This window comes from Triticum aestivum, chromosome 3B, assembly GCF_018294505.1.
Source record: "Triticum aestivum cultivar Chinese Spring chromosome 3B, IWGSC CS RefSeq v2.1, whole genome shotgun sequence".
NCBI lineage: Eukaryota > Viridiplantae > Streptophyta > Magnoliopsida > Poales > Poaceae > Triticum > Triticum aestivum.
The window spans coordinates 495326539-495348626 of record NC_057801.1 but is presented as its reverse complement, the minus strand read 5'-3'; the positions used below and the strand labels follow the sequence as shown (position 1 = coordinate 495348626).

Here is a 22088-nt window from a genome sequence, read left to right as displayed (position 1 = left end):
TTGACTATCGAGACTAGCCATTTGAGTATTGCCGGCAACATTACTTATGCACATTAGTGATCATCATCCACATTGCATACATACCATATCACTGGTACAATCATCTTTGTATCATCTTATCATCACTAGTGCAATACCTTGTTCCTGCATACACAATTGCTATCTTGGCTTGTGAAGTTTTGCATAAGTGGCCAATGAAAGAGATCCAAGAAGAAAGATCCAAAAAGCTTTTAAGCAAAAGAGAAAGATAAGAAAAGAGCTTTTAAGCAAGAACCATAGCATCATACTACATTAAGATTGCCATACTAGATCATCTTGGATCATATCATTGGAACACCGTACATATAGCATACTTGGGATAGAAGTCCTTGCATTTTTGCTTTGTAGGTTGTGCACAAGTCTCGTATCCGCCTATTGAGCAATCGTGCTAGCGTCTCTCTAGAGTTGTTCAACAAGAGCATTTTCCGTATATTCCATTTATCTTTCCATGTGTGTGTTTCCGTGTGCCACATCTTGCTATTGGTCTACTTGTTGCATTCGCAAATTTGTGAATCTTTTTCAACATTATTGATTGTTGCTAACAATTGCATAAATTTTGTGCCACCATCCTCACCGAGCTACTCCGAAGGCCTTATTTGTGTAGGTGTGAGAAATTGACGAGATCCGGTACCAATTGTGTTATTTCCTTGCTACACTATTGAGTGATCATTGATCCATTCTCAACATCGGATAAGGTACATTTGTATAGTTCTTTCCTTTATTCCACTCACATATTTGCTTGAGATGATGGATAGGCCAACTACTTCTTCGAATCCACTCTCCATTGAGCAAGATGACGACCCGAACAACTATGTCACCAAGGATCACCTCTTCAGCACACAACGAGCTTTGCATAAAGAAAATGAAGCTTTCAACGACCGCATCGACCTACTCACCACTGACATGCGATAATTCGAGCAACGTACAAGAGACTACTTCGACAACAAGCTTGCCACACAAAAGGAGGAGAATGATGCAAGGATGGACGAGATTCGTGCCTTGTTGATCAACCATTCTTCTACATTGTTGTCCTATTCAATATGGAGCCACTCAAGTCGACATTCTTCGCAATCTTCTTCGGATGCAAGTCCTTCGCGAGCTCGTTCGCATCATCGCCAAGACCATGAAGATCATCAAGCTCCACAAAACTCATTCCATGGCAATGGTTTACAAGACCGCCTCCGGGCACGGGAACGACTACATCGCCAAGCTAATGATCCTCCGGTCCACGAGCAAGCTCCAACATGCCAACACCAACACGAGCATCTAGATGGTGATGCCCTTCTACAAGAGCGACAACATTGTGAGGAACAAGCCCTTGAAGCCCAACAAGCTCTACGTGAGTCAACTCAAGTCATCAATGCGGAAAACCACCAAGTACGTCTACAAGAAGAGGCCATTCACCGTGAGCGACAAGAAGAAGCTGCCCATCTTGAGGAGCTTCAAGAGATGAGGAACAGTGCAAGAATCCCACGTCATCAATGTCAAGCTAACAATGAGGCGCAGGAGAACCAAGCAGTTCAAGATCCTTCTCCACAGCAAGAGCCTCATCACAATCACAATCGTCCTAACAAAAATGAGGAGGAACTCTATGGCAAGCTCAAGTTCACCATGTCTAAGTTCTCTGAAAGCAATGATCCCAAAGATTACCTTTCATGGGCATTGAAAGTTGACAAGATCTTCCATTTGCACAACTATGAAGAAGAAAAGAAGATCGCCATGGCATCTTTTGAGTTCCAAGACTATGTACTCATTTGGTGGGAGCAAGTCATTGAGCGTTGAGCGGCAAAAGGTGACCCACCCCTCACAACATGGAATCAAATAAAGGATGTCATGCGAGCGCGCTTTGTACCCACGTAATATAGCCGCGACCTCTTAAAGCGACTACAACTCCTCAAGCAAGGCATAAAGACCATTGAAGAGTACCACAAACAAATGGAGATAGCCATGATTCGAGGAAACGTCATAGAAGATGAGGAACAAACCATGGCACGGTTCTTAAATGTACTTGACCATCCTATCAAGAAGATTGTAGATTTCTAACTGTACACAAACTTCATCGAGCTAGTGCACCAAGCTACCAAGGTGGAGCGACAAGTGCAAGATGACTACAAGTATGCTAAGTACTATTGCAAGTCCTATGGCTCCTCCTACACCAAGCTTCGACAACTACAATGACTCCTACCTCAACCAAACCTTCTACAAGCAATGGTGACAAGTCAAGTTACAAGAAAACCTCGACATCTTTGAGTCGTCCTCCTACTACGAGCAACTTCAAGCCGAGAGGTTTATCATTATCTACTCCAACTAATGAGACCATCAAGAAGAGTTCCATCAAATGCTTCACATGTGGAGATCGAGGCCACAAGACATTCGAGTGCACCAATTGGCACACCATGATCTCCAACGATGGTGGCACCTATGAATCCATGAATGAAGAGGAAATGGAAGCCCTTGAGAATGTGTCCATGCACCGGCAAGTGAAGGAATAAGAATACGACCAAGTCTTTTGTGACAATGATTCGAGCCCTGCTCTTGTTGTCTCCAAGGTCTTGATGCTTCAACACCAGCAAGAGGAAGACCAATGTTGACATATCTTCCATGCCAAAGCGGGCCAACGGTCATTCCGTGAAGGTCATCATCAAAAGAGGAAGTTGTCACAACTTGGCAAGTGAAGAGCTATGTTCCAAGCTACAGTTGGTCAAGATGAAGCATTCTCGTCCCTACAAGGTCCAATGGCTTAGCGATTCTAGCACTATTCAAGTGGAGCACACCGTGTGAGCATCTTTCTAGATCGGTGCCTATGAAGACATCTTGGAATGTGATGTAGTTCCCATGTCCGTTTGCCATCTCCTACTTGGACGACCTTGGCAATTCGATCGCGACGTCATCCACAACAGGCGAACCAATCACTATAGCTTCAAGATGAAGGGAAAGGAGTACGTGCTATGACCTATGTCACCAAGCCAAGTAATTGCCGACAAACAAGCATCCACCCATCATGGAGAGAATAGTGAGAGAGTGACACACCACAAAGAGAGTGAGCGCCACAAGCCAAAATTGAGTGCATCCACGATGAGCGACAAGAAAAACTTAGTTCTCTTAGACACAAAAAGTGAGATGAGAGAAGTGTGTGAGAACCCATATCATGTCACCCACTATGTCCTAGTGTGCAAGGATGAAGTGCTTAGCACTCACAATTCTCACCATCTACCTTTAGTGTTGTCTCGTTTGTTGCAGGAATATGAGGACATTTTCCCTGATGAGTTACCTCCGGGACTACCTCCACTTTGAGGCATTGAACATCACGTCGACCTCATACCCGGAGCACCCCTTCCAAACAAAGCACCATATCGTGTCAACACGGACGAGACAAAAGAAATCCAAAGGCAAGTGCAACACCTCATTGGCAATGGTCATGTACGTGAAAGCTTAAACCCGTGTGTCGTCCCGGTTATTCTTGGAATTTTTGTCTAAAAGGACCGTCTGCCGAGTCAAATAGCCAGAAAAGACCACCTCCAATACGAATTGACGAAAAGGACCAGCTGCACCATGGTGGTAGGCGTGGCAGGTGACATGTGGCACCTGCCGCCACAGTCGCTGGCGGCAACCCCTGCCGCCACAAGCGCAAGCGGCAGCTCTGGCATAACAGGTTTTTTCGTTCGCGCCAGCTGCAATGGAACGGCCAAGCGGCAGCTACTGCTGCGCGTGTGCCACGACACACCAGATGGGCCCTGCCGCCACGGCCAATGGCCGCAGCCGCTACTGCTGATATGCAAGCGAGTAACAAATGCACAATATTATATGACTGTTTGTGTTGGTCAGTCAGGTGGTGATGTATTCATCCGGTAATACCAATGAGTGGGTGGAGTTCATGTGCTTGACATATAGAGGACGATTGAACATATCATTTCACGTTTTTCAGTAACCTATCCAGTAATCTTGAACCAAGAGAAAAAACGCATTAATACGAAGCTTTTGTGCGTTTAGGCATTGGCCTGCCTTCCTGTGTGATTAGTGATCGATCTACATCCCTGGTGAAACCGAATTTTTCGAAGCAAGGAAGCAGCGCGCAACAGCAATCGCGGTTACCGCCTCGGGCAATGGCGGCATGGCCCACCTGGCCTGTCGTGGTACGCGCAGCAGCCGTACCACTCCGGCGTTCCGTTGCAGCTGGCACGCCGGACAAAAAAACTTGTTGAGCCCAGGCTGCCGGCTGCACCCGTGGCGGCACGTCCTGCCGCTGGCCTCCATGGCGGCAGGTGCCACGTGTCGGCTGGCGCACCTGCCGCCATGGCTCAACTGGTCTTTTTTGACAATTTGATTCAGGGGTAGTCTTTTCTGTCAATTTCACTCGGCAAGTGGTCTTTTTGAACAAAAAGTCGTTATTCTTGTGCCTAAGAAAGACGGTAGTTTCACATGTGCTCCGATTGTAGACCCATCAATGCTATCACCATTCGTTATAGATATCCTATTCCTCGCCTTGACGACATGCTAGATGAACTTAGCGGATCCACAATTCTCTCTAAAATTGATCTTAAAAGTGGCTACTATCAAATATGCATCCAAGAAGGTGATGAATGGAAAACCTCTTTTAAAACCAAATTTGGCTTGTATGAATGGTTGGTTATGCCAATGGGATTATCCGAAGCACCCGACACCTTTATGTGTGTGATGCATTATGTTCTTCGCCCCTACATCGGCGTTTTTGTTGTGGTATACTTTGATGGTATACTTGTGTTTAGCAAATCTCTAACAGATCATGTCACCCATCTTAGAACTATTTTGCAAACTCTTAGAAAAGAGTGTATTTATGCTAATATGGAGAAATGAAAATTTGGTGTTGACAAGCTCGCTTTCTTGGGTTTTGTTGTGTCATCTAAGGGTGTTCATGTAGATGAAGCTAAAATTGATGCTATTAAAACTTGGCCGCCACCAACCAACTTGCAAAAAGTGCGTAGCTTCCTTGGCTTAGCCGGTTTCTATCATAGATTCTTCAAGGACTTTAGCATGATTGCCTCACTTTTGCATGCCTTGAGTAAGAAGAATGCACCATTTGTTTGGGGACCATCCCAAGATACCGCATTTAATGAGCTTAAGAATTTGCTTACACATGCACATTTGCTTGATTTGCCCAATTTTGACAAAACTTTTGGAGTTCATTGCGATTCTAGTGGCAATGGTATAGGAGGTGTGTTAATGCAAGAGAAGCGCCCAATTGCTTACCTTAGTGAGAAACTTTCCGAAGCGCAACTAAATTATCCCATCTATGACAAAGAGCTATATGCCTTAGTGCGAGTTTTGCGTGAGTGGGAACATTACATTCGCCCTCATGAATTTGTCATTCATACGGATCATGAAATGCTTAAATACCTTTAAACTAAATTGAATAAGTGCCATGCCAAGTGGAGTGAGTTCATTGAGTCATTTCCTTATGTTATCAAGTATATCAAGGGTAAGGAATATGTTGTGGCGGATGCTCTTTCCTGCAAATGCATGCTTGTAACTCAACTTGAACTGAATGTTATTGGCTTTGAGCACATAAAAGACTTGTATGCGCATGATCCTACTTTTGCTATCCCTTATGCCAAATGTTTGACGCATACATCTTGGGAATGATATCACATCAAGGATGATTATCTAATGAGAGCTAACAAGCTTTGTATACCCAAGTCTTCTCTTCGTTTGTTACTTCTGCAAGAAGCTCACGGAGGAGGGATTATGGGACACTTTGGACGCGACAAGACGTTCGCTACGCTCTCCAAGAACTACTTTTGGCCCAAGATGTTCCGCCATGTCTCACGCTTCACCAAGCGATGCTATACATGTCACAAAGCTAAGTCTAAAGCTCAATCCTGTGGTCTCTATATGCCACTTCCTATTCCATATCACCAATGGGAGATATTAGTATGGACTTTGTGCTTGGTTTTCCTAGAACTCAAAATGGAAAGGATTCCGTGTTTGTTGTTGTGGATCATTTCTCTAAGATGGCACATTTTATCCCATGCAACAAGATAGACGATGTTTCACATGTTGCAAATCTCTTTTGTAGGGAAATCTTGCGTCTACACGGAGTGCCAAAGACTATTGTTTCGGACCGCAACATCAAGTTCATAAGATACTTTTGGAAGACACTATGCACCAAGCTCGGAATCAAGATCTTGTTCTCTTCAGCATACCACCCACAAACCGATGGCCAAACGGAGGTCACGAACCGGACGCTATATACTCTCCTACGTGTGTTGATCAAGAAGAACATCAAGGAGTGGGAGGAATGCTTACCCATCACCGAATATGCCTACAACCGCGCAAGACACTCGACTACGAGCAAGTCCACCTTCGACGTCGTCTACGGTTTCAACCCGTTGTCCCCATTGGACATTCTACCACTACAACTACAAGAGTGCATCAACATGGACGCAAGCGCCCGAGCAAGCTATCTCAAGAAGGTGCATGAAGATACAAGGCACACCATCAAGCGCCAAGTACAATGCCTCGTGACCAAGCTCGACATCAACAAGCAACCCATGATATTCAACATTGGGGGTCTTGTGCGGATACACCTTCGCAAGGACCGCTTCCCCAATGAATGCAAGTCCAAGATTCTACCTCAAGCCGATGGACCCTTCAAGGTGATAGCACGCTGTAACAACAATGCATACAAGATTGACCTCCCACGCGACAAGTACAACATGAGCGACATCTTCAATGTCAAGGATCTCTCTCCCTACCATGGTGACGAGGTTTTTGATCCGAGGTCGAATCTTTCCCAAGGGGGGGAGATGATGCGGAGCATCCTACGATCATCCCCATGGACCTACCTTCGTCTCACACGACACCACATGGACCAATGACTAGAGCCCGAGCAAAGGCTATCAAAACTAAGGTGAACTCGTTCCTCTCCAAACTTACACATTTGTCATGTGAGACAAGGCTACTACCTCAAGCGGAGACCCTATGTGTGATCAGATACTTAGAGGGAAGCCACAGAGTAACTACACCCAATGGATAAGACGGCGAGGACACCAAGTACAAGGACCAAGAGGAAGAGCTGTCAGGAAAACTACAGCCACCAGATGACCGGACCACGCAGGACGTCCGACGCCCGGAGCACCAGCCAGCCAGCCCAAGTCCCAGCCTGTGAGTGCTACAGCGGCCGGACAACCGGCACAGACCGGACGTTCGACACCTCCCAACGCCCGGACGACCGAGCCCCTACGGACATCCGGTGCACTTCACGGAAGGAAAATAGCGGAAGTCCGAGCCCTCAGGAGGACCGGCAACCGGACAATCGATGCCCTCCAGACATCCAGACCTTCACGAGCCTCCGGACGTCCGTAACCTTTCGGACATCCGACGCCTGCCTGTGCATAGTGACTAGGGCCGAGGCCCATGTATCCATTCGCCCCCCCTAGACAATATATACTCCTCCTCCTCCCTCTTATTAGGGTTAGCATTGGTTTAGATCATTTTAGAGATAGAGCTTTGCTCATCCACTTTATACATACTCCATTGGAGACCGAGGCCTCCGCGGAGAAGATCCCAAGTGGATTCAAGACCCTGCAAGGGAAGATCCCCTCGTGGATTCAAGACCCCGTCTCCTCATGGATCGGGAAGGACTACCTACCATTTGTATCGTCCCTTGTTGTGTTTGGATTGTGTATCACTCTTTATGTTCATGAATCTAGCACATGTGTGATCGTTCTCGTTGATTTGAGTGTTTCCTCTCGTTTCCCCTCTCATGTGTTCTTCATGTCCTTCGTGGGATCCCCTCCAAATCGTGAAAGATCAGCCCTAGGGTTCCACTCTACATCATCGTGCTCCAAGATGAGTTGTTAGGAGTCCACCCCTTGGACAATGGGTTCATGGAAGTATCCAAAGTTGTAATATCTTCATCTATATGTGTTTTTGTGTTCAAGGCAATAGCCATTTGACCTGCCCTACATGATTATGGTTTATATGATGTAGTTGTGGTGATGATTGATCATTCCACTGAGAACCACCAACACACTCTATCCAAATATAGTGGTTGCAAATCCCAGCACTTTGGATTTGCCAACCATTCCACTCAGAACCACCAACACACTTTGCAAAGCTTCTGTTGCCCTCTCAAAATCTCTGAAACCCCTCGTTCGGAATTTTTGAAGTGGTTATTGATAATCCTCAAGTGCAAGGAATCATCATAGCACTTTCCAATGATGGAGGTGGTAAGTATGGACTGTCGAACCCAGAAGGAGCTAAAGATAAAATTAATATTCTCCCAGGTCCTATCTGCCACTGGTGCAGCCCTACGTATACCTAGCGTTTACTTTATCTAGAAATGAGAAATGAAACTATGAAGTGGGTATGAAGGGATAGCTTTGTAAGGTAATGAAGAACGTAAATATAAATGATAGGTGATGCCTAAGTAAAGATACAATATAATATAGATAACGAATAGTGGTGGTATGTGTGTGGAATTTTCCCAACGCAATTAGCTAAGTTACTACACCGATAGGAACTATATAATATAGGAACTGGCATTGGCACTAGATTAATAGGTTAGTACAAAAAATAATATAAAAATGCACCAAAATCATATACAATTGATGTTAATATAACATGAATACTTCATAAACTCTAGATACATTGGAGACATATCACTTACAAAAAGTGTGCCGCTCCCACGGTAGTTGCCTCTGAGCCTTCGAATGTCATCCGTTCAGTGTGACCAAGTGATCTAAAATTTGCTACTTTTGTACAAGCCAGAGCCTCTGAGATGATCACTTTGGAGCTTCCAAGCCATGTTAAGAAGTTGTAACGGTCAGATTTCTGGTGTAGTCTATTTATTACCCCCACCTATCCAACATGTTCACTCGAAGCAAACTCCACTCATACCCTATGTTCTCATAGAGAACCCCCCCCCCCACACACACACACCTCCTTGCGCTGATTTCAAAGGGATTTGTACTTCAACCATTCAAGCCAATCCTTTGATATCTAATGCATCTCTGCTTCCCACTCCTACTTCTCTAAGGGTATGTTTGGATGATTACCAAAACTTACTCTACCATTTTTTGTCAAGTCTAAACTGTTTGCATGGTTGTTAGTATTTGGCATGCAGGTGTCTCTCTGGCCATTCTACTTCATTCTTCTTGCTTATGTTGTTCAATTCATGAGCAATCAAATTGTCAATTAAAATTTTTGCTAGGCAAATATTTGATAGACACATGTAGAACCAAACATACTTCTAGAGCTCCATTATTCAGTAGTATCACATTATGAGTTTATCCTGTAGTGACGTGACTTCACAGATCGAGAGGTGTGTATCCTTAGGATTGTCCTTCCAAAACATGGTAACCAATATAAGATGGGAGGATGTACGACACCATTCTATTGAGTAACACATTGTCAGTTGAGGCCATGGTGAGCAATTGCATAGTTCATTGTCGGGATCGAGGTTTAAGGACTAAAGTGGGATAAATAGTTCTAAAAATTTGATTCCAATCTTAAGGTCGGCAATTTTTAGAGCAACATAACAAAGACTAAGGAAACCCAAAAATAATAATAAGAAAAGCTACCAATGGTACTAGACATCGGAAGATTAAAAACTGCAAGTAATAAGAGGCAGGGTTAAGATAAGTCAAAACACTCAAGATACGGAGATGTTTTCTCCATCGTTTTCATTATCCTATATCCATATTGGTTGAGGCTTCGACCATGGGTTTTAGAATCACAAGGATCCCAGTTGTGTCACCCACCTAATGGCTCACCAAGCATAACCAACCTATTCCATCATGACTTGCACCTTGCACCAAGAAGCTTCACGGACGAGTAGATCTTGTTGGGCACACGATACACTACGCAGGTGCAAAACAAAAAAAATTCCTACCGCCCGAACCAGGAACATGATGCGGCTAAGATGACACACCACGAAGCAACCAAGAGACATGCATGAACCTGTTGTAGTATCAAAGTAAAGAAGACAAAGAAGAGACACAAATGATACTCTTAGTCCATTGCAATGTGGGAGACCCACTTATATACAGCCTGAAGGGGTGTGTTGGGGAGACACCTCTTCCCCAACAGACACCTCCTGGGAGGCATCCCTCCCATACAATTGATCACATAAATTATTTCTTAACACTCCCCCTTGATCAATTCGTCATCTGTATATTGCAATCCAAAAACTCCTCTTAAAAACCCTATGGGAAAAATTTGAGGAGAAACATTATAATGATATGCCACCGAAAACTCCTTTAAAAAAACCCAGTGGGAAAAAAATATAAGGAGAAACCATATGACATACATCCGCACTTGTATTTATATTATCTCGTTAAAAACCTTATATGAGAAACCATCATGGAAAACTCATAAAGAAAAAAAGAGTACAATATGAGTGATCAGAAGATCACCAATGGGTTATAATTTGGGATTTTACTCCCCCTGAACTTTGCAAACCTCAAAGCTATCTCATACCCAATCCATGAACCTAGTTCTGGAATATAAACATTGGTAGAGATATAGTGAATATCACAATAATTTGTTTGCAAATTACCCTCTTACATTTCTGTAACTCATGAGGATAAATATAACCCGTAAGCAATACAAGTGACATTATCTTGGTAGATAATGATAATCTCCACATGATTTCACATGTGGCCAATCGTTCTATGAAGTCATCTACATTTTGTGATGCTTCAAATAAAATAGAATGATCACTGGAAGGACTCGTTTAGAGTCTATTCTGAAGACTTCCCTCAAAATACTCTTCCAGCAAACCCAGTCTTTGATATGGCATTGTGGGATCAGATAATTAGCCACTATCAATATATCAAACCATGGTCCCATCTTGATTTTCTGGATGGAATTGATCAAGACCCTTTGTGCCCTGGATATAGTCGAGGATATTCCTTACACAAACCTTATACCTGTAAGGGAATTGCACTATCAATAAATTGCCAAAAACTATAGTGTCAGGCCTGACATATTTTGCAAGATATATGAGTGCTTCGATGGTATTTAGATATGACACTTCATGTCCACTATCACTTCACCATCTCCCCTATGTCTCAAGGATTTGTATCCCATATTAGGTATAATATGACCATATGTGTCTTTGATATAATATATCCATATTGAACTTCTCCAATACTTTCGAATATTTGAAGACTGATATCTTAGGGGGATATGCTCAAGTCATAAACTTAGCATAATTTGGTTTAACCCAAATATCCGTCTTAATATGATTGAGTATATTTCATGTCTTATATAGACTTTGATGATAGGGCTTATTCCATCTGTCCCCCCAATTCCTTAGTTGTGCTCAGTTTTCCCCACTCGCTCATTTTGCCTTGGTTTTGAGCACTTTTTCAGGGGCAAAAGTGAGGAAAATGTGAAGGCAAAAATTTTGAGTCATGGGGAAAAGTGAGTAAAACGTTAACGAATGGGGAAAAGTGAGCACAACTAAGAGACGAGGGGCATAGATTTAAATAACCCTTGATGATAAGATCATCGACACCACAAATTAAGGTGATGTAAAATCCAATCCAGGATTTCTTCAAGAATATACGTCAACAATCATTAGTATGAGAGTAATCCTTCTCAAGGAATAACTCGCTTAGTCGGTTGCACCACACAATTCTCCGACTACTTCAAGTCATAGAATGACTTCAGAAGTTCCACACATGCATGTTGTGATTTACCTTTGGATTCAGAATATTAAGTCATTCAATGACTTCAATATATACATCCAAACTAATTGACCCATGGGAATATGTAGACATTACATACATCAATCATATGGATCTGTACTGCCATTAACATTCAGTATCGAAACATAATTCCACTCATACCAAGAAGGTATGCTACATCATAACCGATGTCGGGTCTCTGCGAAAAACCCTTGTGCTACAAGCCTCGCTTTATCACCACCTCATTTATTTTCTTTCCAAACGAAAATTTACTTCTCTTCCCTCTGGAAGATACTTACGAGGAGCAGGTTTAACAATGGTAAATACCTCTCTTTTGATGAGCGAGTGCCACTCTTCCTTAATTGCTACCTTTCATTTGAACCAGTATAAGTGCAACAACACTGTCCATGGATTTGGTTCAGGGCCCAAAAGGATTCTAGCAATTCTCGAGAAGAATTTTATGTCGACATATGTAGACTTTCTCATATATGATTCTCATGAATCAATATCATCGTGGAATTCTTATTACGCCTCTTAACTCCTTGTGATTTCCCACAACAACGGAGTCAAGGTGTTTCGATGTCCCAACACATAAAAATGTGTGCACGTATGTGTTGGACTATGGATGCCGCGTGCCCCTTAGGTGTCATTCAACCCGAGGTTGAATCATATTTACTGATCGAGGGGTCAATCTCCTCTGTTTTTGCTGAAACATATGAGAACTTAATCTCATGCGACCAGAATTCTCCCCCTCTTGCTCTCATCTAGGGAGACGAGTGGTTTATTAGGTACCTCCACTCGTTCTGGTACTTGACCATAGTGACACATTTGTCATCAGTAAATATACTTGGCAGATTATTTGCAATATGCTGCAAATTTTTCATAACTTGAACCTGCATTTCAGATTCTTAAGTACGTGGACAAAATGTCTATGACATTTCTTATGCATTTCCTGACATTCTTTATGGTACTCATCTCCCCCTAATGCCAGAAAATATTCTTATTGCAAAATCAATCAGCGTATGGGCTGCAAATAACTCCCTTGTAAGGGTTAAGGCATTCGGTGGATTAACGAACATACCACAGTTATTCCTCACATAGATCCCAACCATATGTGAATGCCCATGATGTACGCTGGTGGTGATATCGGTATACAACCGAATTACCGTAGATGGGAAATACTTCACTTATTTCCACGTACAAACTGCAAGGGGTGCAGTATCATTTGATCTCATTTAGATCAAATATGCGGAGTGTGAGACCGCATTTACCATCAACAAAATGTTGGTAAATCACAATTCTGCAACATTGGCTATGCAATATTGAGTCTCTTTCATAAGAGATCAAACCAAACCATTCTGGTTATGTACCATATACTGAATATAACCATTGAATGTCCGTGAATCAACTTCAACGATATTTCGATTCCGATGGAATTATTCCACGTTAGGATAATTTGCTCTAAATTCGTCAATTTGAGCACTTAATTCAGTAAATGCATGGTTATGTGTGAATATACACACCTAAAACCATCTTCTAGATGTGTCTATGAACACCATGAAGTACCAAGATAACCCAAATAATGGTTGAATAATCCAAACATATTCTTGCATTCAATCAAGAATATTGGCTGGCTCATTTCAAATTTTAAGGTGAGAGTGCCTTAAAATTAATTCCCCTGTGTCACATGTAGTGCATAAAACAATCTGATGATTGTTGGGAATATTGCAACTTGTCAAGTTGTGGCCAACAGAATTGTCAATAATTTCTCTAATCGTCCAATACCATGATGATAAAGGAGGAAAAATTATTATGTATGCAACAAGATTGAGTATGAACTGACTCATATACTCAATTATCTCAACTATCATGCCTGAGGAACAAGATGTTGCAATTTATACTATATGTATTAGTACAATTATAGGCTAATGATATTTAGGGATAACTAGGAGACTACACGAGTTCTCCAAAATATCTTGGGAATATTATTCCACAAGCATATCATTAATGTACAGGAGTCCATTCTCCTTTACCATGCCAGGATATTTTCTGGTTGTTTTCTTTTTGAAGTAGAACTTCAAACTTATCTCATTAAAAACATTTGCCTCCAGTGAGACAGTGGTATGATTCAACACAATACTTGACTAATTGGTAATCATTAGTACGATTTTCCGTAAAACCACCATTTTGACAAACTTGAAAGTTGTCATTGTGATCATTTAAATTAAATGATCCATTCCCTTTGAGATACACACTCAATTTCTGCTTGTCTTTTTTTTCACTTTACATCCAACTCCTCGTGGTTCTCTAACCACTATTGCTTAGTACTAAGAGTACTAGCATAAATTTCATGCATTGCAACCTGAAACAAAGATGATATTTCTGTTTACCATCCTAGGAGAACGTAAAGTGCAGTAAGGACTTATAGTCAGATATGTATCTGAAGTCGCCTTATCACATAATCTCAATATAGTGTTGATTTATAGACAACAGAATTATAAGGCTCAGTGGACTCGAAGTCCTAACAACGAATGAATAATCATTCATGTGATGCTTATAACAATATATCTTGCCTCAATGAAGGCTCGAAGGGAAAATGGATATTCATCATCCATTACATACTCAGTTTGAGAACCGAGCCACTGTGATGGCACGTAAATGCAAATATGCATATTCTTAGCTATTTATAAATAGCCATGACATTTTCTGCAGGTGGAGTTTCTGTGGCAACAATGCTCTAGGTCGACAAAATATTTAATGTCCATGACCCATCTTAAATAGTGGCTCCCACCAAATGTCATCTCATCACATTTCCTTTCCAAAAAGGTCAGCCATATGTTGCATGAAATTCACATGCATTAATTTACCTTCAGTAAATTAAGTATAGGGTGAAAATGCTACGGCTAAGCATAATCATGGTGATGGTGATTCTTAGTGACCCATAGGGCAAGCCTTCCAGAAGAACACCACAGTGTGGTGTGGATCTTCCAAGTAAAGGTAGTCACCTCAAAAGGGACAAACCTTTAATTTCCTTAAAACACATAGAGGTAGTCGACCATCTAGTGGTGCCTCACTCTTATGGACAATTCCCATTAATCATAGCCTCCACAACCTTATGTTATTTATAACACGTGAAGGTAATCACCATAAAATGACGTGAACCTCTCAGCTGTGCATGAAACTTAATTCATAGCTATGATGTCGTCCCATAAGTTGTGTATGCATGGAAGGTAATCATCAAAATATGCAAGTGTTTTGCATAATTCTCTCCATAGCATAATATGCAGCATAGTCACCACTACCTTGGATTCATCTCCTGATGGAGTATTTGACACTATAGTCACAACCAATGACAAATGCTATGAAATTTCCAATTATTTGATAAAAAACATCATGAAGGTAGTCACCACGGTGTAGGCCTCATAATGACTATGTCATAAGTTTTGTGCCTTCATTTTGCATTGAATATATGGAGATAATCACTACTAAGTAGTGTAGACCTCACTTTTATGGAGCATCCCACAACCTTATGTTAATTAAAAACACATTGAAAGTAATCATCACATGATGTGGTTTAGACCTCTTAGTTGTGAACGAAATTAATTCGTTGCCATAATGCAATCCATAAGTTGTGTGCAAAATTGAAGGTAGTCATACACTTCACTACCTCATGTTTCCAAACTTGCAAGCAAATTCCATATTCTATGTGAATAATGGAATCAACATATAGCTTTGCAACAGTATTACTCATGTAATACAAATAAATGCAGAAGTATAAACATACTTGTGCAAAACATATGAGGACTTAGGGCCTCCAATGGTCATTTTACATGATGTAAAATGATGCATAATCAATTATTATGCAATCCAGCAAGTTCTTAACAGAACCAACGAGGAGACGCCCCCATCCCCTTTGGGGGTGGGCGCACCGGTGACGACCCTGACGAGGGGAGACAGGGGGAAGTGGCCTACGCTTGGGTTTTCAGGATTTTCAAATGATGCACTACTTCATACTCTGTACACATAAGCTTTGTTTGTGCATGAAGATAAAGCATTCAACTCTGTTTCTTACGCGTAATGTCCATCACAGATGGCCGATCCCCACAACGCTGCAATTGCAGCAATACATGAATATTTGGAAATACCATGGCCAGTCCTTACCAATGGAAGAATACATCAAGAACCTTTAGAAAATCTATGGTCGAGCCCTACCATTGTAATACTACGTCGAGAATCTTTGGAAATTTTTGTACGCATCCATCTACCCGTATCTATCTAATAGTGATCTAAACGCTCCTATATTTCTTTACAGAGGGAGTACATTCTACTGATCAACATCCTTATGTGTGTCCTGTGTTTTTTCCTGAAGCTGCCTCCCGAATGAGCTTGAGAGACACGGCAAAGTCATCCAGAAGCTCATGAGCATCCGGAAACTGTTCCTCCTCTGTTGCTAGTACTAGCTTGATAATGTTCATATAACTCTGATAATGCATGGTCAGTGCCTGTAGTACACATCAAAACCAAACCAAATGATTAATAGTCGAGGGACATCACATTTACAGACAAAATTAAGGGACCCGTAGTATTCTATGAAATAACTGAAGACATGTGACCGAGCCGGCAAATTAATCCGAAAAACAACGAACTCTATCGGCAAGCCTGAGAAGAACTTACATGTGGGTGGCCATAGACGCTGGGGGCAATGTAGACAATCGGGTGGCCGTAGAACACCACCTGCTCGGTTGGACCGGCCATGTTGGAGAAGGACAGAGTGGTGTTCCTCATCATGCCGTAGCACAGAGAAGCTGCTGCCTGGAGAATGTTCAGTTAGCGGCTTAGCCTTGAGCATACATATAAGCTAAAAGCCCAATACACAACAGAATAGGTATGGTAGGAATGTAGTATATGATTGATCAACACTGCATATCCGCACCTTGATTCCAAAGAATTTCATTATCATGGACGCGCTCCAGTAGGTGAAGATCGATTCCATTGAGCTCTTCTTCCTTCGCGCAACCTTGGTGGCCTTCCGGACGTACTCGAGAGGGTCGTCGCCGTGCACTATGTGGAACGGGAGTATCATGTAGCCAAGCCGATTCCCCCACTCGGCCCAGTTGTCCTTGCCGGACTTCATCATCGTAGCCAGTGCCTACGCCGCCGCAACGCACATTAATCAACGAGGAGAAGGACATGGGACGACTAAGCACAAATTATCAGTGAGGACATGGATGGATGCTCGCCGCCGCGCTTACATGTAGACCGGGCGTCTTCCTCAGGTTAACAAGAAGAGTGGACCGCACCTTGATGCTCTTTCTACCACTTTCTCCTGAAATTATTTAAGTCTGGTCAATTACAAATTATTAAAAAAAATGAGATCCATGGGCACTAGCACCCAGGACTTAGGTTTATAGAAGAAGCCCACCCGGATGAGAAACCAGAAATTCGACAACCTAGTTCTCACAAATTATTAACAAGACAACAAAGTAAAATTACTTGAGCTCGCCCTCACCTGTTTTCCGAAAATAAAACCGAGACAACGCCGCAGACGTCACCCCAAGCAGCACATCGTTTACGGTCTGCAGAGAAGGATCGCAATCCAGCGAGTTAATCGATCACACAACTCATCTTTCAGAGAAAAAGAATAATCGACTATGTAGGCAGGACTTGAGGATCCACGTACGCAGTTCATGGTGTTCTTGACGTACTTGACGTCGTCGAGGCTGAGCGTGCGGTTCACGAAGCGCTTGGGCCGGAACTCCACGCCCTCCGCGCCCTTGAACAGCGTCGGCGGGTCGCGCAGCATCCACGTCGCCGTCGCGGAGAAGCACAAAACGTCCACCACTGTGTGCCACGCGAGCACGAGCAGCGACACGACCCACGCGGCGAGGACCGCCAGGGCGCCCCATGACGACGGCGAGTGGCGCGAACGCAGGGCGTACGCGGGGCCAGCGCGACGGGGGGCGCCGGTGGTCGGCAGCTCCGGCAGCGCGTCCGGGTCCGCAGCGCGGCGGGTGCAGGCGATGAAGAGGGACAGGAGCGAGACACCGTCGCCGACGGAGTGGTGCACGCGAAGCACGACGGCGGCGGCGGCGTCGGAGGTGGGGAAGTCGAAGACGTGCAGCTCCCAGAGCGGGCGGGAGTGGTCCATGGGGAGCGTGGACAGAGACGACACGTAGTGCTCCAAGGCCCGGTCTGGGTCTGCGGACGTGGCAGTGGGGTCCAGGTCCGGGACGATGACGTGGTCGTCGAGGTTCACCGTGGTCCGGACCCACTTGGGCCTCGCGTCCTCCTCCAGCTCGTCCACCACCTGCAGACATGGCTTGTGATGTGATGCATAAGAAGAGTACTGAAATTTTGTGTTTACTTTGGGTTTTCCCTGCTAGCACGCAGTTAGTTCCTTCAGAAATGAGGTTTGGTTTGGTTAATCGTACTACACGTTGATCAGATACAGTGATTGAACTAGGCGCGAACGAATGGGAGCCTGCCAAGCTCGTACTTGATTGGATCATTTGGATCGATCAGTCGAGCTACAGAATCAAAAATCACATCATGCGGTTCGGACGGCAGAGAGTGGTTTCTTTAGGCACACGGAACACATGATAATACTGCAGATTGCAGGACCAATTAATACACTGAACTATCAACAACTTATTACCGAGGAGCCCAACTCTGCAACTGTATCTCGAAAACTCACTATTGAACTTCCGAACCAACAGGAAAAGTTCAACAAAGAACGCTAGCTCATTAGACTAGTCATAATCGGAGTAACTTAACTAGTAACATCACACATTTCAATACAAGATTGCTTATGTGGCAGCTAATTAATGAGGAGAGAGGGATTTGTGGTAACTTAGCTAGTTACTGTAACATCGCACATTTCAAGACATAATGAGTCTATAGCCTAATAAATGAACTCTTTCATGATACCACTCATATGTTACTACCCACTATGGAGGTAGTAACATCGACTAGTAACACTGGCAAGTTACTACTCTATGTTACTCCCCACTATGAGCAGTCTTAGTGATACTACCTCCGTCCGGATTTATCGGTCCCCATTGTATTTCGTGCCAAATTTTGACCATAGATTAAACCAACAAAATGTTCACGCATGTCACCAAACATTATATTTTTGATAACTATGTTCAAATACGAATTCAATAAGATAATTTTTTTCGACATGCATTAATATTTTGTTAGTTAAATCTTTAGTCAAAATTTGGCACAACTACAAAGTGGACCTATAAACCAGGACGAAGGTAGTAGTTGTTAGCACTCGCTTTCTTCTATACACACTGAGGTTGGTCATAGTGGGGAGTAACATATACTAGTATCATGCATATGATCCTAGTGTATAATACTACATCTATAGTGCATAGTATCATAAAATACTCCCTCCTTTCCGGTTTATAAGGCTCAATTCAAAAATCTCACCAACCAAAATAGATGGTGATTGGTGGAATACCTTTTGGAGTTTGCAAAAGCACCCAATTAATGCTTTTGTTTTCCTCAAAAAGTATGTTACCAATGCATTAATTGCAATGCATGCATGCATAAATTACATGCATTGGTTAATTTCCTCTTAATACTTGCATGCAATGATTTAATGCACCTTGAAATCTGAACATGTGATGGGAAACAACCAAATTGAGCCTTATAAAATGGAAAAACTAAAATTTTGAGATAAGCCCTATAAACCGGAAAGGAGGAAGTAGTATCATATGTGGTCTTATTTATTGTCATGCATGACACATAGTAGCATAACATTTATTATGATACGATATATATCTATGTTACTATGACCCTTTCTTTCTTCTTTAATTATCTACCACGTAAGCATGTTTGTGAGTTTCAAGTATATGATACTAGTTATGTTACCCCGCTATGGCCAGCCTGAGTGCTTGGGCCGACTGAAGCAGCAATAGAACTTGGGAACGAGGAACAGTACACATTCAGTACTCTATACTCTAAATCTCCCAGTGAACGCCGGTGCAACATGATCATTCTACGCACGGCACATCAAAAGCATGGTGGTCCAAAAATGAATCAAGACGGAACGATGGCGGGAGCACGCGTGCGTACCTGGACGCTGCAGAAGCGGGGGTGGCGCGCGAGGGTGGCCTCGAGCCCGGCCCGCACGCCGGCCAGGTCGACCCGCGCGCCGAGGCCGAACACGGACACGATGTAGCAGCTGAAGTGCGGCTCCCGGAACAACCGCCCCGTCGGGCTCACCGGCTCCTCGCCCTCGCCTGTCTTGCCCCCGCCGCCCCTCTCCGTCTCGCGGGCGTACCTCGCGTCTATCGCCGACGGCCGCTTCCGCAGCGCACTCCCGCGGCGGCGATCCATCCTTTCCGCCACTACCACGTGACCGCGCGCGTCTGTGCTTGTGGACAGGTCCACGCCCCTTATGTAGTCGTGACGCACGGCGCACGGGACGGTGCCGGTGCAAGTGCTTGGACACCACGCGCGCGCGCGTCGCTGCCGTGCGCTTGTTTTTTCGTTTCTTCGGGAAGCATTTATGTGCGCCTGCGTCTGCTCGGGCGCCGCAACGTGCGAAACTACTGCCGGGGTGTGCTTTGACTGGCTGAGCTGTGATTTCGTTTGTGGTAGCAAGCCGTGGCGACCGAGCAGCGCAGGTTGGAACTGGTGCGAAAGTCACCCGCCGGCTTGGCAGTGTAGAGCGCTGCGCAGAGCCGGGAATCTCCACACTCCACACTCCACACGCGACCGGCTTTGATGGTTAACTTTCTTGAAGTGATGCATTTGATCGGCGGTGTCGTGTACATTTCTCCTTCCAAATTCCAATATAACCGGCGATGACGGACCGTCTCACACCCTGTGGGCGTCGACACGGGATCCGTCGCTCTCGTGACGACTCCTGTTTCAGAACCGCTGCAACGCGATCATTGTTAGAGAGAAAACACCGCTCTTTATTGATCACAAGATATCACTAGACCATGCCGGCGGCGCACGTTGCTGCGCCCGTCCATTATTTCAATAAAATTATAGAAATCTGTCAAAATGTTGGAAGCATGAAACATGTTGTCCGAGCAAATATACGGGAAAAATGCTTTAGTACAATGATATTGCTATATATAACTTGAAACGGCTTGTTATGAGAATGTGTGTATGACACTGACCATAAGCTGGTCCAAATATGGAATGTACGGATTTCAGTGAGTGGCATTATATCAAACTCAGTACAACATATCATAATCTGTTCATAGCGTTTTGAAAGATAGTACTGACATGAAGCACAAAGCCAATTTGAAATGAGAGGTGCATTTTCAAGTTGTACTCCGTGTGCCATGGAGGTTCCTGCAAGATATGCATCTTAGTTATTTCAAGAGTTACTTGATGAAGGAACATGTATGACGACAAAAAGAAAAGATGTTGCTATGGAGATCTTATTAGAAAATATGGATTAACTTATCTATAGCTAAGGGGCTGGTCTAGAAACATGACTTAAAAATCACCCTTATTGCTCTGTTTTTCTGATAATAGAACAAGACTGGTTAGGTACCAATTATGGAGTCAAGCTTGAACGTGTATTCTCCCAGGTGCCAGGGACCAACCTGTCCCTCCCTGAGGAACTACTCTCTCCCACTCCATGCGGTTTTCCTCCTCTGCGAGGATCAATACGTTTGAACAAAACAACATGGAGTGGAGGATCATATGCCAATGAAAAACTGTTGTAGGACACACAAATGACTTCTAAACAGAAAATATATGCGTTTGCAAGATATCAAGATGATTAGCATTTCCGTTACACTGAGTACTCCATAAATCCAATGGGTTTTCCAGCAAAGTTGGCAGTGCATCATCTCAGTTAAATAAAACAAGTTTTATGTTTTTATGCCATCCACAAAGAATGCGGCATTCAGTAGTTCAAAACGTTGGTTGTTTCAAATCTGGACAGTTACTCCACTATAAAGCATAAAACGAAGCTTCTACAAGGCAGTGTGTTATCAGGCTTTAGGAATGATGAAACACTTCCCTGCACATAAATAAAATAAATTTATCATCTTCGGCTCAAACCATTACCAAGCAATGTTATTGTCTTACATTATCTCTAACCCATGGGAGCCTCGTAGTGTTCAGAAATTAGAAACAAAACCTAACCTTCTATCAATTGTATCCCTAAAATCTTGTACCAAAATTCAGTGTCATTAAATACTTAAGTTTGTTAACTGTTGTGCCTACTTGTGTGACTCGCTGTTCTCGGCGCACAATCAAGTCAAAGTAGGGTAAAATTAACTTAGAGCAAGACAGCTCAGGCATCACCTGCATGGACGAAAGTTGTGGTAGTTCTGCATTCCAATGCAATGCAAAGTTCAACGCAAAATGTAGCAAGTATATATTGAAAGAATAACTACT

At 43.4% G+C, this 22088-nt stretch overlaps 1 protein-coding gene across 1 annotated transcript; it reads right to left on the bottom strand.

Annotated features, from left to right (window-relative positions):
- Positions 1 to 15752: 15752 nt before the first annotated feature.
- Positions 15753 to 20065, bottom strand: LOC123065590 (wax ester synthase/diacylglycerol acyltransferase 11; the record flags this gene model as incomplete). Its single annotated transcript, XM_044488839.1, is given in 7 exon segments — positions 15753 to 16213; positions 16386 to 16523; positions 16645 to 16860; positions 16964 to 17037; positions 17221 to 17287; positions 17392 to 18018; positions 19794 to 20065. Coding segments are annotated over 7 exon segments (1556 nt in total), but the record flags the coding sequence as incomplete, so codon positions are not given.
- Positions 20066 to 22088: the final 2023 nt, after the last annotated feature.